Below are 16655 nucleotides of genomic sequence, written 5' to 3' on the forward strand. Positions count from 1 at the left end.
TAGGGCAGACCTTCGCTAGAGGTTTGGACCTTACCTAAATCATTGTAATATTTCACAGGTTAACGGAACATTGCCGTTTCCCCAATTGTTGGAGTCAAAAGCTCACTCAACCCAGAAACACATTCCTCATACTGGAAGGAAGAGCTTTCCCTGTAAAGGAGACCCATCATATGTAATCAACAAAGATAATGCCTGCAGTGCTATTGTTGTTGGCTCAACCAGCACATCCAAGGAATTATGTTTTTGTCAGGTCTGTAGAACCATTGATTAGCACTGTGGTCCCACATATACAATGTTTACAGCCCCCAACTTTCCGAACACTGAGAATCATAACGGCGGGAAGCAGCAGTACAACATCAGCATTCCCCTGCAACAAATGTGCAGCTGGATAAACAAATTATCATGCTCCTTGATCGGATAATACTGCCAATGAATATGAAAATGTAAAACGCTTTCCCGGTGTGTCTTCAGCAGCTATTTCTCATGCTGGAAAACCAAAGCACTCAGTTTATTGTAGGCATTCCCAGAGAGGGTCGGAGAACAAACCTATAGTCCAAGATGGACAGGACAGATAAAGTCTTGGTCCAAACCCCTGAGATGAAAGAAGCCCCACATGCACTCTGAAAGCTAAACAATCCCACCCACACTCAATTACGACTCACATATGCAGACCTTCAGTGAAAGGTCTGTCCAGGAGAGGATCAGTGGTTGAAGTGTACGAAAAGTAGTAGTGGAACTATGTTCCCTGCTGGCGTGCCCCAGCTCCCCACAAACCCCATCACCACATACCATCCCACGCGAAATCCAAACCCCAAACAAACACACCTGCTATTTAAGGGAATGTTCAATGCATCGCAAAAAAGTGCATGTTTCAACTACTTCCTACACTTTTATTTTAAAACAAACCCATTCCTTAATGGTTCCTTTTTAAAATAAAAGTTTAGGAACAGTAAAACTAAACAAAATGAAATTAGAGCACCACTCCCAACCGCTCCCACCCACTTCAACCACTGGGGTGGAGGGAGCATAGCACACACATAGCTAGACCCGGTTTTGTGTGTTGAGTGAGTTGTAGAAGCAAGAGGCTTGAGTTCTGATAAGGCTAGAGGACGCTGGAGGAAGCAGCAGACAGAGATTTATAAGAGCCTGGCTAGGTGGCAGCATTGGAGAGCAGAAGGTGCCGGTGAGAGCTGAAAGGATCAAGAAGTAGGTGGTTGCATTAGGAAGTTTGGACAGAAAAAAATGGAGGAAGAAGGTCAAGGAAGAGGTGGTAATATCAGGAGCGGACAGTAAACCTATTAAGGTGGTGGTGAAGAATATCCAACAGGAGGTGGTAATAACAAAAAGTGACAGTGGGCAGAACGAGGGGTAGGAGTAAAGAAGATCAAGGTGGAGGTGGTAACATCACAATAAGAAAGTGGACCAAAGAAGAGGGAGGGAGCAGAAAAAGTGATGGAGAAGGTAGCGAAATCAGAAGGTGAAGTTGAATAAAAGGAAGTAGCAGAGAAGAAGCAGCCAAACACAATAGTAAAAACAATGAGGCAGATGGGCCAAGAAGAGCTGGTGGGTGTTAAGGGTGTAACAGAGGTGGAGTCATCTGAAGGAGGATATGAGAAGGAGATAACATTAGGGCCCAATGAGAAGGAGGTGTCGAACTCAAGTCCAGGAGAAGGTGTAGATATTAGAACCCACAGAGGGAGTTGCATATGAGGAAAAGAGTGGTAAAGAGAAGGTGGGAAAAAGCAAAGAAAGTCAAGGAGTGGAAGAGATGGCAAGGAAGACTATGGAATAGACAGTAAGAATAGTTAGGTTCCAGTGGGCCAGGTAAGCCCTTGGCCAGAACAGACAGAAAAAGCAGGAATGAGACAGAGAAGTATGGTTAGATCAGTGACATGAAGAGGAAAAAGTCCAGGGAACACTCACACTAACCTAAGGCCACCTTTCTAACCCTCCATGCAGAACATTACCACAAACCCATCTGTGTGGCTTTGATGTCTTGGAGTCAGAGTCAGCCCTGGGGTAATGAACCCTGGAAAGCCTGCATCAAGACTAGTCAGAAGAGAGTTCAGGAACAATGTAAGCCTGCAATGCCAGAGGAGAGAAGGTGATGCAACAGTTCAGGACATTGGCTATAGGGGCCAGAAGGCCTAATTACATGCAAATGGAGGGCGAGACATTTGTAGAAGACCATCCCGACTATTTCTTCTTGGGAGATCCGAGGTTTGAATTTCATATTGCACTTACTCATACATAGTTACCAAATAGAAATACTAAAATGACAATACTCAGTCTTGGTGTTCCTTTTGATCAAGGTGTCCAATGTGTCAGCATGCAATGAGTGTTAGGATGATAAGGCATACAATTTATCACATGGCCTACCTCTTCATTAAATAACAAGAATGCTTTATGAGGGGGTGGTCTAAGTCACTTTGTCATCATATCACACGGAGTGCGTATGACCTCTTGGCACAAGAGGAGATCTGCACATTCAAGGATACCTCTGATGAGATGGAGTAGATGGGCACAGGATCAACAAGCATTATATGGCCAGTGGGTAATCAAAAATTGATCACATCTTATTAGCAGGTCTGTATTCCACATCTTATCATCATCCCCACTGTTTACTGTTAAATAAAAATGTTGTTAAAACTTAATTTCCCATCCTTTTAATACATACGTTGAGCTATGTAAAGCTTTTCATTTTACCCCACAACAATTGGGGTGAAACTAAAAACACAAGATAATCTGAAATAACACGTAGACCTGATCGTGAAACTGCACTTTATTACAATAGTAGGAAAAAATAAACCTTTCGATTTATTTTATATAGCTTCATATACATATAATTTGCTCCGATTTACAGAAAAAATAATACAATTATTACAAGTAGCTGCATAAACAAAGCAATGCGCTTAATCAACAAGGATACATGGTATATGTATTTTTGAGACCATGACTATACCTATGAACGTTTACTCAAAATGAGAAAGCCAAGGGAAATTATTGTACGAAGGCAACAATTAGCAATGTTGCGAATTACAAAATGGAAACAACTTGAACAATTATTTTCTTTTTCAAAAACAAAACCCATAGAAATTGAAAGACACTGTGGCACAATATTCAAGTATATAGAAGCTGTATGTCTGTCTAAGCACAATTTTCCTAGAAGTGTATGGCTAAGCATACACATTCAGGGAATATTATGACCAGAGCAGTCAATGTATTAAAAATGTATCAATGGACACACATAGTTCTTATCAGTGGCATACGTGCCACTGTAAAATAAAAACATTGAGATGATCTTTAAGAAGAAACCTTTTTCAATTATATAAAAAATAAGGGTGCCAATTACAAATATCTGTGCACTTAGTTGTACATGTGAGTCAAGATAAAACATAATGTTGAACATTAGACACGGTTACATTTCCTTTTCATTTTCTGCACATTCTCAAGGGGGAATGTTTCAAAATGCCAGATTCCAACAGAGCATTTCCTTCAGTCACGAAGACCACCCATGTGAGTTTACCCACATTTATACGTGATTTTTATTCTGGATGAGTAATGTTTGCCTAAAATGTTTAATTTAAATTGACATTTCCCTTAGAGGATGGCCAAGAACATGTTTCATGCAATTTAGTTGTGTGAATATCTATACAAAAGGTCAAGGAACTTTCTAACCACAAACACAGCAAGATTGCAGTCGAATAACCTTACATAAAATGCTTTTTGGCACGTTTAAAAGAAACCACTTTATCTAGGCACTGATGATTTTGGAATACTGCATTCCAGCATATTAATTCACTTAGTGATTACAGATATTTCGCAATATAAGCAACAGAGTATGAATTAAAACTAAAACATGTAGTTACGGATTGCATCATTTACTATGTAGTAGGTTCACAGAGTCGGTCTTGGTTTTATTGTATAAGAAACCCGTTAGAATTATTTGCTGTCCTAGAAATTGACCCAAAAGCAGTTATCTGGCGACAAGCATATATTTAAGCATGCCTGAGAAAAAAATTGCATTGAAAGTATATTTTATTGACACTTCTGTTTTTCAGTTTTATATGTAAGGTGGATTTAGGAATCAATAAAAATGTCATAGGAGGAGGTATGAGTGGAGGAATGGAAAAGAATATAATCACCAAAGAGTCAGCCACACTTGTCTTCTTTATTTCTGAAGGTCTGCGTATTTCTAGTTGGTGTCTTAAGATCAGATTGCTGAAAATAAATGACTTAAAACGAGATGAGGAGTGAACTGATGATGCAGAGCACACACTTAACCATGATGATCTTTGTAAATTCAGTCCTGACAAATATGGCAGATGACACCAAGGAGTTTATCTCATTTGTCTATGGCCCTTTGCTCGCAGACACTGGCAGCATATGAGGACCAATCTTGTATTATGAGAGGTATAGGAACACATTCACTTGCACATTTTAGAGGAAAATTCAAATGACATTTGGGCAGTAGAACTAATATTCCTTGAAGGGAAACATCACTCCGACTTCAACCAATACAGCTGGAGTGGTGAACATTGTCATGCTTCAAATACAGGCTCATAGACACTTAAGAGTTTCAATCGTCAGTAAATGGAAATTAAATATAAACAAGTTCTCCCCTCCCATATGGTGTCGTTTGGCAATTTCAAAAGATGCAACATTTTACTTTACTGCTCTTGAATATAAACACGCACACTACTGAAAGGCTATTCTTTCCATTAATAATAGATGACTAATTTACATCACAATCCAGAAAGAATTGTGAAAGGTTACTACAATTTGGCAATTAAGCATTCTGTGCGGGAGAAAGAAATTAATTTCCCACTGGAGAGAGTAACATTTAGTTGCTTAGAACACAGTACACATGAGCACAATAACAAGTCACGTTGCATGCCTTTGTGCCCATCAAGAATCAGTTGATTCTTTGCCATACACTGTTCTACATCATAACACAATTTATGTAGCTCATTCTTCTTTGGCAGTTTCCTTCAATAGTTCTCAACTGTGAGTGATGAACATCAGTAGTTTTGTGAAACCAAAATAATTGAAAAAAATGTCCTCTAAATCAGGGCCAGGACATTGGAACCATATGTACTTGATTTATTGCAAACAAAATACTTTGGCGTAAGCCCCAATTATGCATTTTTCTGAGCCCACTTGAGGATGTGTAATGTATTTTGCATGAATAGACGGCAATAAGGGCATTTCTGTGTTTTCAATAGGACATTAAAAGACGTGGGTTATCAACAATCATTGCATTTGAACAAACAAAGCACTTTATTTAAACAGTTGAGAAACAATGATTATGTTGCTGAACATACATAATAAGGAAGTGAAACAATAACTACTGCATTTAAATGTGTATTTTCGAAGAACATGGTTGATTTGATGTATTGACAATGGGGCTGCACATTTCCTCCTCCTTACAATTACTTTTCAGGTGCTCCAAAATGTATCAAACTTTGTTGAGACTCCAGATTTGTAACCATTTGGTCCAGATCGTTGGCGTTTAAAAAACGGAAGTAATGAGAGCGGGACTGACAAACCACAACGCTGTACGTAAAGCTTGAGCTGTTTAGGATCTCAAAACCTGAAATGGACACATTTTTGGCACAAACAATGCAGGTTTTAATGGGATGGTTCCACCTACCATTATTAGTCACCCATGGAGTGATAGTATATTTGGGCCGCACTACAGTGTAAGCCGAGCAGAAGACATCTGTAAGCCAGCTCTAAAGAGGGAGGGAAATGCTGTTGTGTGTTCTTACTAGTTGGAAGTTGAAGCAAAACATTGCATCCAATCCTTTATATATAGGACTCACCAAGACAAATAAGATGTGCTCTGATTGGCAAGTAAAGAAAGCGGGTAGTAATAATTGGCATACTGCAAATGGATACAAGATCGGTGTGTCTCTCAACTCACATGGGAGAAGATGCCGCACAAATCCTGCATTGCACCACAACTAGTTGTACAGATTTACTGGCACAGGTTATAGCAAACTGAGCTAACAATTATGGCAACACAGACAATAACACACTTCCCTTTTGCCGTTTTAAAATAGCAACGGCTTGTTCATGAGTGACACCTTCCAAATGTTCGTCATTAACAGCGAGAATCTGATCGCCACGTTTCAATTGGCCATCTTCTGCAGCTGCTCCCTGGAAAAGACAGTGCTACGTTATCAGCAAACCAAAACTAAGGCACTTATTTCTAAATACAACATTCCATTGAAATATTTCCCAATGCAAAAGAAATATGTCCAATAGGGAAATGAAAACAGGTTGGCTATTTCTCATATCACATCTTGAAGGCTGAGCAGGAAAATTACCTGGATCGTATTTCGGGTATAAGTAAGGGTGGTGTCTGAGATGACATTGAAAACGTGCTCCAGCAGGGGCCAAATAAAAGATAAAAAGTGCCTTTCTTCAGCTACAAGTTTATGGCCCTCATTACAAGGTTGCTGGTAGGCTGCCAGTAGCACCGGTGGCCTACCGGCATCCTCGGCTTACCGTTTCCGTCGCCCGATATCCCGGTAATACCGGGATATATTATGGGTGGCGGATGAACAGTAATTTCCCACTCCTGTGGAGTACAATAGGACTCCACAGGAATGGTAACATTGAAGCACCAGGACCATTAGTAACGGTCTGGTGTTTCAGTGAAAAATCTGCTATTAGAGGCCTGAACTACCGGCAGGCTAAGCCTGCCGGTAGTTCACAGCCCCCTACAGGCAGACTTGGAGTGACCCGGTCCGGAAAAGGTACCGGTAACCGTTATTACCGGCACTTTATATCCCCCAACAATTGCCTTACTCTAGCCAGAGCACTTATACAATCCAAACTGGATTATTGCAACAGCGTGTATGTAGGTGCCAATAAAACGGTTGTCAATAAACTGCAAGTTCTACAAAACAATGCACTCCGTGCCGCCCTTAATATTCCCAGAAGAGAACATATCTCAGCCACAAGAAACACATGCAAATGGCTCTCCATCCAACAAAAAATAGACCTAAAAACTATCTGCCTCACCTACAAAGCTCTTAACCACCTGGCCCCACCTTATTTAACCGATAAATTCACCTTAAGACAGAATATTAGAACCACCAGATCCTCTAATACACTACAACTGACAGTGCCCAAATACTCCCTTAAAAGAGCCGGTGGATCCAGCTTCCCAGTTCTAGCCTCACAATTATGGAACACTATTCCATTGGATATCAAATCTACCCCTACATTTCAACCTTTCAGAACTAAGATCATCACCTGGTTACTCAACAAATAACTAGCACTGTATGTATGTACGTATCCGCTACGATGTTACTAATTCTACTACAATTGCTTTCATAACTGCTTTTGTAACTATACATATGCTGCACAAATGTACAAATGTTCTTACCTATGCCTGTAACCTGATGCTTAAGCGCCCATATACCTCTGGGTCAGGAGCGCTATACAAAATAAATAAACAAACAAACAAACAAACAAACTTTTTCCAGACAGGGTGAATCATAATAAGAGCCTATGTTTTTTAAATCATGAAATCACATCTGTCATTTTCAATGACATACTTCACTGTGAGATTACTCTTGGCAATTCCAATTGTTCAGGGTGTCATTCAAGGAGGTTTAACAAACCACCTCCAAACAAGACTCACAAAATTATTTTTTCATGCCTTTTTTACAGACATGGGTAACCTCAGCCTAATTGTCTGGCATATCACACAATCTCACTCCCTCCTCCTGGTAAAAGTTGAAAACATTCTGCCTAATTCTTTCTTTCCAGGAACAATCAAAATACAGTTCCATTAGCAAAATTGATTCAAAACACACACACCCTTCTATCAGTGGGTTGACATGTTTTCATAACAAGGCTGCCTAACATTACAAGTAAAACAAAATCACATTTTCAGTTAGTTGTATTTTTTTGTTTTGAAAAATGCAAGGTACATCTCTATTGAAATGTCACGCAATCACAAATTTAGGAAATCAGAATAGTGAGCAATTGACAAATCACTCAAATGTAGGTCTCTGATGTTCAAATATTTATTTTTCAGAGACACAAACAAGAACAAAATAGCACTATACCATTAAATTTGCACAAAATGAATAAGGAAAAGCAAAGTAGTCAATGTATCACAACCAATTCAAACATCATATACATTCCAAAAATTGAGCAAGATGGCAAAAGGGGAAAAAGAAATAGAAAAGGAAGAAAGGAAAGAAGAGAGCAAACATAGGAGACAGGCACCAAGCATTCCAATTGCAAACAACTATTCATCAGACATAAAGGCATTACAAAACCATCACACAAGTTATAGGTATCATACAGAATCTTAGTGTTTAAAAACATGTATATAATATCCCAGATTTAAGATCAGATTTATCCATAGTCTTCAAGAAAGCAGCTCCAAATGTCCCAAAATTTGTCAATGTCACCTGTGAGCTTATAGATACTTTTTCATAAGTTGAAATAGTAAGAAGCTCCTCCATCCAGTCATCAATGTTAAATGAATTACTCGATTTCCAGGATCTTAATATGAACATTTTAGCAACCATGCATGCGCGCATGTAGGTCTCTGCTGTCCGCTTACAGTGAAACACCTTGACCCTTGTGCTGTTTATTGCAGTTTTTCAAAAATAAAAAACGAACATGCAGCTCAACAATACATTGACCAACATCATGTTACAACTCCCTATTTGTCTCCCATCCGTCCTCACTGGCACTGTACAACTCTCATCTCCTTTTTTCTAAGGCCTGAGGAAGCTGTGCAATAAAAGATAACCTGCTTGTCCAACCTACACTGTCTGTAACAACCTTGGTTTCTTGTTAGGGATGGCAACAGGATTTATTCTCAATGCTCTTTGAACTCGTCCAAAATGGGTGTAAACCTATCCGTGTCATAACTGTTACGCACGTTGATCAACCATTCCCTTTTTGTAGGTCTCTGGGGCCTCTTCCATTGTTGAGCCATGCAGCATCTAGCGGCAACAGTAGGGAGTGAGATGTGGTTTAAAGTGCATGCTCGTCATCTTTCACCCCAATTCCAAAGATGACCAGTGGTTACATAAACCTTGTGACCCCTTCTAGATCCCGGATTCATGCTAGGACCTCTTTCCAGAACCGCTGAATATTTTCACATCCCCACCACATGTGCCAACAGTCTCAAACAGCTTGACAGACGCTCCAACATTTTGGGCTGATAGAAGTGAACATCATGGATAAGCGTGCAGGGGTGTAGTGTCACCTAAGGAGGAACTCAAGGCTTGTGCCTTGTATTGAGTGGCGATTGAAGATTGACCGGCACATCAGTGAAGACTAATTTGTCCCAAACTCCCTGTAGAGAAACCCCTCAACGCTCACAACAGAAAAAATGCAAACCACTAGGAAAAAGGCCCAGCGCTCCTCTTGCAAGGAGGACAAAGTTTTATTTCCACAAAAATAGAGATGCACCAGCAAAACACTCTGCTGCCGCAGAACTTTCTGGCGAAATCAGCATGATGTGCCATACTTTAAAAAGGCATACAGCATCATCACAGACATAGTTATATACAGCACAAATCCAACTGGCTGGTTGGCGGACCTTATACATAGGCTACCTGCTTCATAAGGGATACCAGGCCATTGGTCCCAGCCCTGTCTGTCTATCTTCTTGCATGTGGGCTTCTTCTTTCACACTATCTTTCCTCATTCACTAATGTACTGACTCCTTCCTCGACTCTTTAGGTCTAATTAGATCTAATTATAACCCCGCAGTGTATCCCGGACTTTGTCTGGGACCCAAGGTGCCGTCCTTCTGGGCGACACCTACCACAACGTGGTTAGTTGAATTATGGTCTCATGTGTATGTTATGTAGCCCTATGTAATTTATATCCCATAGATTACAGCATTTATATATGTTTATTATGAACCTCCTATTATCATTTGATGGTTCAACACAGTCGCATACCACTTTGTTGCTATCTCTTACCTCCAGCTGTCTGATTTACATTTTACTTACTCTCCATTTTGGTCACGAGTATTTCTTCCTTTTTCTGATTTTCTCTTATTTTTTTCATTTTTAGGTTCCATTTTATTCTGTATATTCATGTATTTGTTCAAATTGCGAATTAGTGCAGCCTTGCCCCCGGTTTGCACTTTGGATCGGTATCTGATTTACATTTCATTTTGAACAAGAGTATTTCTACTATTTTTATGATTTCTTACGTTTTTATTTTTTACCTTAATTGCATTTTTAGGCTCTATTTTATGCTGTATATTCCAGTAATTGTTCATTTTGTTAATCAGTGCAGCCTTCCCCCGGTTTGCACCTCAGATAGGTGCCCTTCGTTTGTCAGTAAGAGCCGCATTGTCCACGTGTCCATTTAAATTATGGTTGCCTAGGCGACCGCCCTAACACGCCGTTCTGCTTCTCAGAACCGGCACCCACACGCTGATAGACTCCCTCGCTCCGTGTTCACAGAGGTAAGCCACTCTATTATGACTGGCCATTGACTGGGTACATCACAGCCCTGTTACTTTACTTACCTTGATCTCCCTTTTCATTTAGATCACGCGATCTATGCGACTTCTAGGCGGCTATATCTACGCTGCCTTTACACGCACCACTACTACAGTGCTTGTTCCCCCTTTGCAACACTTTCAAGGTAACATTACTACATTTCATCCATATTTTTTCTGTACACTCTTCTCTTTATTTTACTGATTTCTGTTTATTTTTTCCTTTTCTTCTACATTGTGCTTGCACCATGGAACTTTCCCCTGATTGGTATGTGTTAAACATTTGATATTTTGCTGTAACAATGTTGATATCTTTTGATAATATTTTTGCTGTACTCTGTGTGGAAATGTAATAGACTGGCCCTGAAGAAGGAAATTCCGAAATGCATTGGCCCTAGTCTTTTGTACATATGTGTTGCGGTTCACTCCTCTCTCACTAAGAATATATTAGTGACATCTATATTTATCTTCTGGATAAACCAAAAACTCTTGAAAAACCAACGGATGACTCATTGCATTTATTCTATTGAGAACCTTAATTACTATGGATTCAACTAAACCTTTTGAACTATATAAATTTACGCCCTCCTATGGGCATTTTTTGGGAGCGGCTGCGTGACATAGTATTCTTACTCGGTCTCCTGCTTGTTGTTTTGGCTTCTTCTTTTACGTCATCAGGCAGAAGACTACAATTACTTGCTCGCTAGGTGAAGGAAAACAGTACAATCGTTATCTCTAAGCTTGTGTGCACCTGGTACTGCAGACAAGGGCTAAGAGGATACTTCAAGGTCACCTTGACCCGATTCCAGACCCATTGGCGCCCTTCCAAAGCTTCCCACCCTCATTTTAGGTTTGCTGTTTTGCCCCCCCACCCCCGGCACCTCGCAGCACAAATCACACGACCCAGGGTGAAGGCAGCCTGTGCCTGCTTTCTGATCTTTTCGGATCGATTTGGGGGGGTCTAAAAGATTTATGGTTGGTGGTCTGGGACTGAATGGTACCCTGGAATGCAGGGGTCTTGGACGGGGCAGCTGGGTCCTATTACTTACAGCTAAGGCAGGTGAAGGTCGTAGGATCATGCCCTTCTCGTGGGATCGCTTTTTGCAGGGAGCTCTCAACCCCCTCGTGGCTTTGCAGGGCGCATAATTCCTTGGATACGAAATACTGGCAACATGAGACAATCAAAGGTCTTCGAATCTCTGCAGCTCTGGCCTTTCTCACCTTTGCCCACAATACAACCCATTTTACAGTTATTTCCACGTTTGTGGCCTGGTCCTGCAGTCCCAGCTGCAAGACAGCATTAGGCATTGATTTGAATATGGCTGCTATTACCCAAGATGGTGTCCGATTCCCGGTGTGCTCTAAACCCATAAAATACATTACTAATTCAGCATGACAGCCCCTAACACCACTGCCTTCCCCTATCCCTCTGGGCCCCTATTGTACACTCCCAGGCCTTTGCCTCATTTGAAATCGCTTGGGGGCCTGGAACGATTGTCCCCCATTCCCAACATTACCCCCTTTCAATAATACTACATTAACAAACTCCCACATGAGTTTTTGTTCCTCCTTCTCCATTCTTTCTGCTTCGAAATATGGCGGTGACTCTTCCTTTTGTACCCGTGCACTATATACGGACCGTAAACGTTCCCCTACTTGTGCATATTGCTCAGGAGTACACGTCATATATATACATCCTCCATTCCCAGCTAAAATTACCCAGTGTTCTTCATAATTTTCAGGGTCTGATGGGGGAATTGTGGTGGTGCCTGGAGGGGGAAGGCGTTGCTCTAATGCAACCATGTGTGGCTTATTTGGGTCATCAGTCTGTACTGCACTATCATTTGTACCGCGAGGTGCACCCTCTGCCCCAACCGAGACTATCATCATTGCGCTACTATGCACTGCTTTGGTACAACATCTGAGCCCCAACTAGCAGGTACAGAAGATCACTGACACAAACACGATCACAGGAACCAACAGCTTCACCATCGCCCCCATTCAGGATGATACCCAGTAAAAAAGGTTGTCAAACTAATCACTCCTCTGCATGCCAGCTTCTGTTTGCATCCAAGTGCCGAGGGTGTGCAGGGTACCTATAAAATTGGTGAGGGACCCGTTGTCTGCATCGTTAGGAGGCACTTAGGTGCAACAGGAATTGCCAATTTCTCTGCAAACCCCTCTTTCCATGGCCGTGAGGAGGTCCAGCACATAAGGGTACTGCAACGTCATCAGCCGGATCATGCGCATCTCCATCTTGATCGCGTTTAGGCCTTGTTCAGCATCATTGGCCAACTGGATCACTTCCCAACGCACAATCTGAAGCTATTTGGCATTCACAGCGGTTTGCACTTCAGGTAACAGCAACAATGCAAAGAACGTTTCTTCCTTACTCTATAGTCGATATTGATCTGGTATTTCTTTGAGTAACTGTGAAGAACCTTGAGAGAGATAATTGGACATTCTCCTACGCAAATGTTCTTTTTTCTCCTTTTCTGGCAGGATGCGGAATACAGGCAGCTGCGGTATCACTGTGGTGGGGACATTAAATACTGGTGTTGGTGTTGGGGCCGACAAGCCTCCTGGTCACACTATGAAGTGTTCTTCAGGGACCACCAGGAGTGCTGAATATAACGAGGCCAGCAAGCAGGTGCCCCTCCAAGATGGCAGTAGGTGTAGAAATGCCTGCTGGCCACACACCCAGTAGTTATCCACCATGACTTGTGGGCTCTTCTTGAGATGTATAATGTCTTATTGCACCTGCTGTTGGCCCCCCACAAAGACGCCCCCTTTGTTATAAAAACACAGTTCATATTCTTCCTGCTTTTGCACTTCACCGGTTCTTCGATTGCCTCATTCCATGTGAGTATTGCCACATGCTTATTCCAGTACAACTACATACCGCACTCAACTTCTCGATCACTTCTTCTCCTACTCCTACAAGTCATCATGCCATACAGCTCACTGTAGCCTCTTGCCATCTGCTTGCTACGAACTTCATGCCAGCTTTAGGCACAGTCTTTGCAAGCACTGCACACTTTTGGGCTTTTAGGTACATTGCAGTGAATCGAGATCGATTATTTCGAGTCGCACTCTTCGTGTCTGGAAAGTGCTTTGCAATCTGCACAAAGCCAGATGGAGTAAACATTGAGCCTCCAAAATCGAAGTTTCCCTTGGCATTAATACCTTGGGTACTCCCGACCCGTTTGGTATCAAGGAACAAACCTAACAGCCCCCATTAGCCTTCTTTTTCCTCACTGAGCTCAAGTCTGCGTACCAACTATTACTAAAGTTTGGATGGTGCACATTTTCTATTGTATCTAACCAAAGTCCTTGGTAATGATTTTACTTAGCGATTCTAACAGGTCTTTTAAAACTTTTTGAACCAATAACATGTGGAACACTTGGAGAAAAATGAACATTTGCAATTATGTTGGAAAACAGACTAGGAAATAATGACATCAGTAATTTTGCACGCTTTCCCTTGTGTTGCTGAGTAGCAGATGTACTATTAGTAGTTGCATTAGGTTTTGTATCAAGATCCGCGGCTGCTGCATTATTCATGTCAGACACTTTGTTTGATAAACATATTTACAACATCGTTATATGTTAAGGAACCATTAGTAATGTCTGCATGTCTTATTGCCCCCTTTTATATTACCCCCCATATAAAACTACACCCTAAATATATACCTAATTCAAACACAGAAATCGCAAATAGACCAGCTACACAATGCATAACACAGGAATAAGTAAACACTGTTATGAGGGTGTATTCTCAAAAGCAAGAACATTGTTTAGTATAAATGGAGTGGTCGGCCCCTTGTACATCCATTTCAAGGTAGAAGAGAGAGAAAGAGAGAGGGCGAGAGAGAGAGATACATTTTGTGCAAATAATGCACAGCAGCGTTTTTGGTTTATCGCAGAGGTAGATCAGTTGCTCAGCTGCATGTGTTTATTCAGAACATAAACATGGTGTGAGACATGGTGCTTGACCGGTTTTGCCCCCTTGATCAGTTACTGCACATGGGCCGGGGGTGGGGCCTGGGCTGCTTTACGATTATCTGACAAATGCACAATAAAATTGTAGCTCTCGAACTTCCACTGCAAGGGGACTAGCATAGGTGATCTCAAAGGAGCTCGTTAAAACGAGGCTCACTCCACTGGGAGACAAAGTTTCTTAAGTACACGTCATCCCCTGGGAATAATTGGAGAGGAGGTGACATTGCTGGATCCTCAGATGCAGTGTTGGTCGGGTCTTCGGTCCTTGGTGGCGCTATCTGTTGAGAGATATATTTTGTGGCTTTTGTTAGGGAAAACAGACAGCTTTTAAATTCATCAACCAATACGGACACAGCCCTGTGAGCATCAGATGCTCTCCTGATGGGAGATAGTGGCATGTGCATTTGCCGCCCCATTACCACCTTGTGGGACGACAAATGGTGATCCTTAAAGGGCACGTGGGCATGCTAAATAGTGTAAGGGGCAAGCAGTACGCTCCTTTTCGTTTTTAACGTGGTGCAGAGCTTGGACAATTTGCCCTTCAATATCCCGTTAATCCTTTCCACAATCGCATTGGCCTGGCGTGGTTAATTGTGCACATGCAATGATTGATGCCCAGTAGTGCTGTTAGGTCTTTGAAGAGCTCATTGAAAATGTCCGTGTTTTATCAGATCCTATTACATCCACACTCCCCGACAAGGCAAAACCTCTCTGACCAGAAACTTGGCTGCACCTTTATCATCTGAATGTGCACAAAGACTGGCCTACATCCGCTGTGAGAAGGGACACACAACCACTATTAGAAAACGGGATTCATTACACCTTTTCCCTATGTCCATGTAGTCTATGGGCCTCATTACACGGTAGGCGGTGGACCAAGGTGCTATTAGTGGTCCATGCCGGTAAAATACTGGCACTGCCTTGGAGGAAAGGGGAATTACCGCCCTATTCCAAGGTTGGCGGGGCGGTAATTCCCCCTTCCCCCATTGCCCTTCCCTAGTCCCATTTTTGCCCCATAGGGCATAATGGGAATGGGGAAGGTGCTAATTACGGTACCGCAAATTGCGGTACCGTAATTAGCACCCTGGTCCCTTTGCGGGTTGGTTTTTAACGCCTGCTAAAAAGCAGGCGTTAAAGTACCAACCCGCAAAGGGACATCGTAATCAGGCGGTAAGGGTTAACGGTCACCGGTACCATTACCGGTGACCGTTAACCCTTACCGCCTTCCGTGTAATGAGGCCCTATGTGTAGTTCACTGAACAGCCCAGTAGGGCAGGGCAGGGTACCTTGAATTGTCTTAGGGTAAGGCCAGTGCTGCAAGTTTGGCATGTAGAACAGTTAATAACCCTTTTTGTTACCGCCTCCTGCAGATTGTGGACACACCAGTCCTCTTGTATATTCGCAGCAATATGTTGTTTTCGACACATGGGAAAGATGATGCAGCTGGTTGAATGCGACCATCAGCAATTTGTGTGGCATAACTGGTTTGCCAAAGGTTTCCTGTTGCCACAATAAATCTGTAGGGGACTGCTTACATCCTCTCTTTAACCATAGATCTTTCCCCTCCTGTGGAGCCTGTCCCTGCAACTCAATCAGTTGTGCAATTGGTAAGGAATTATAGGAGTCTGGCAGCAGCTGTCTGCTCTGCACTTCCACTGGGTATTCAGAAACACTTGGCACAGGTAGATACACTGGTTGCTTGGATGCCACATCTGTGGCAGTGTTACCGAGTGAGATCTTGTCTGTGTCGTTAGTATGGGCGGTACATTTCACAACCACTATGAAGGAGGGTTGGGACAGCACGTCGATCAGTTTGTCCAACAGTGCTACATGCTGTATCGGGGACCCATCATCTCTCCTACACCTTCTCCTGTACCAACTTACAAAACCTGCGTACACTGTGGTGGTGACGTAGGCAGAATCAGAACAGATGGTCGCGCTGCACTGTTGAGACGCTAGAAGAGCCTCGATAAGCGCTATAAATTCTGCTGCTTGGGCTGAATAGTGCATGGGTAACCTTCTCTGCACCAATACCTCATAGACCCCATCTACTAGGTAGACCACTGCTGCTCCAGTATGCCTCAAGCCCGTTCCCTTTTCAATAGTTGCTGACGCTTCAACATAACGTACCTCTCCCCTTCGAGTCGGCTGT

At 42.3% G+C, this 16655-nt stretch overlaps 1 protein-coding gene across 6 annotated transcripts in view; it reads right to left on the reverse strand.

The window, feature by feature from the left end:
• Nucleotides 1–2764: 2764 nt before the first annotated feature.
• PATJ (PATJ crumbs cell polarity complex component) overlaps nt 2765–16655 on the reverse strand; it is a 3332662-nt gene continuing 3318771 nt past the window's right edge. For all 6 annotated transcript variants that reach the window (XM_069642041.1, XM_069642043.1, XM_069642045.1 and 3 more), the window contains one exon: nt 2765–6162. In XM_069642041.1, coding sequence (XP_069498142.1) covers nt 6016–6162 — 147 coding nt within the window. In that variant the 3' untranslated portion in view covers nt 2765–6015. The remainder of the gene's footprint in view (nt 6163–16655) is intronic.

This window comes from Ambystoma mexicanum, chromosome 1q, assembly GCF_040938575.1.
Source record: "Ambystoma mexicanum isolate Mex_15411 chromosome 1q, UKY_AmexF1_1, whole genome shotgun sequence".
Taxonomy (NCBI): Eukaryota; Metazoa; Chordata; class Amphibia; order Caudata; family Ambystomatidae; genus Ambystoma; species Ambystoma mexicanum.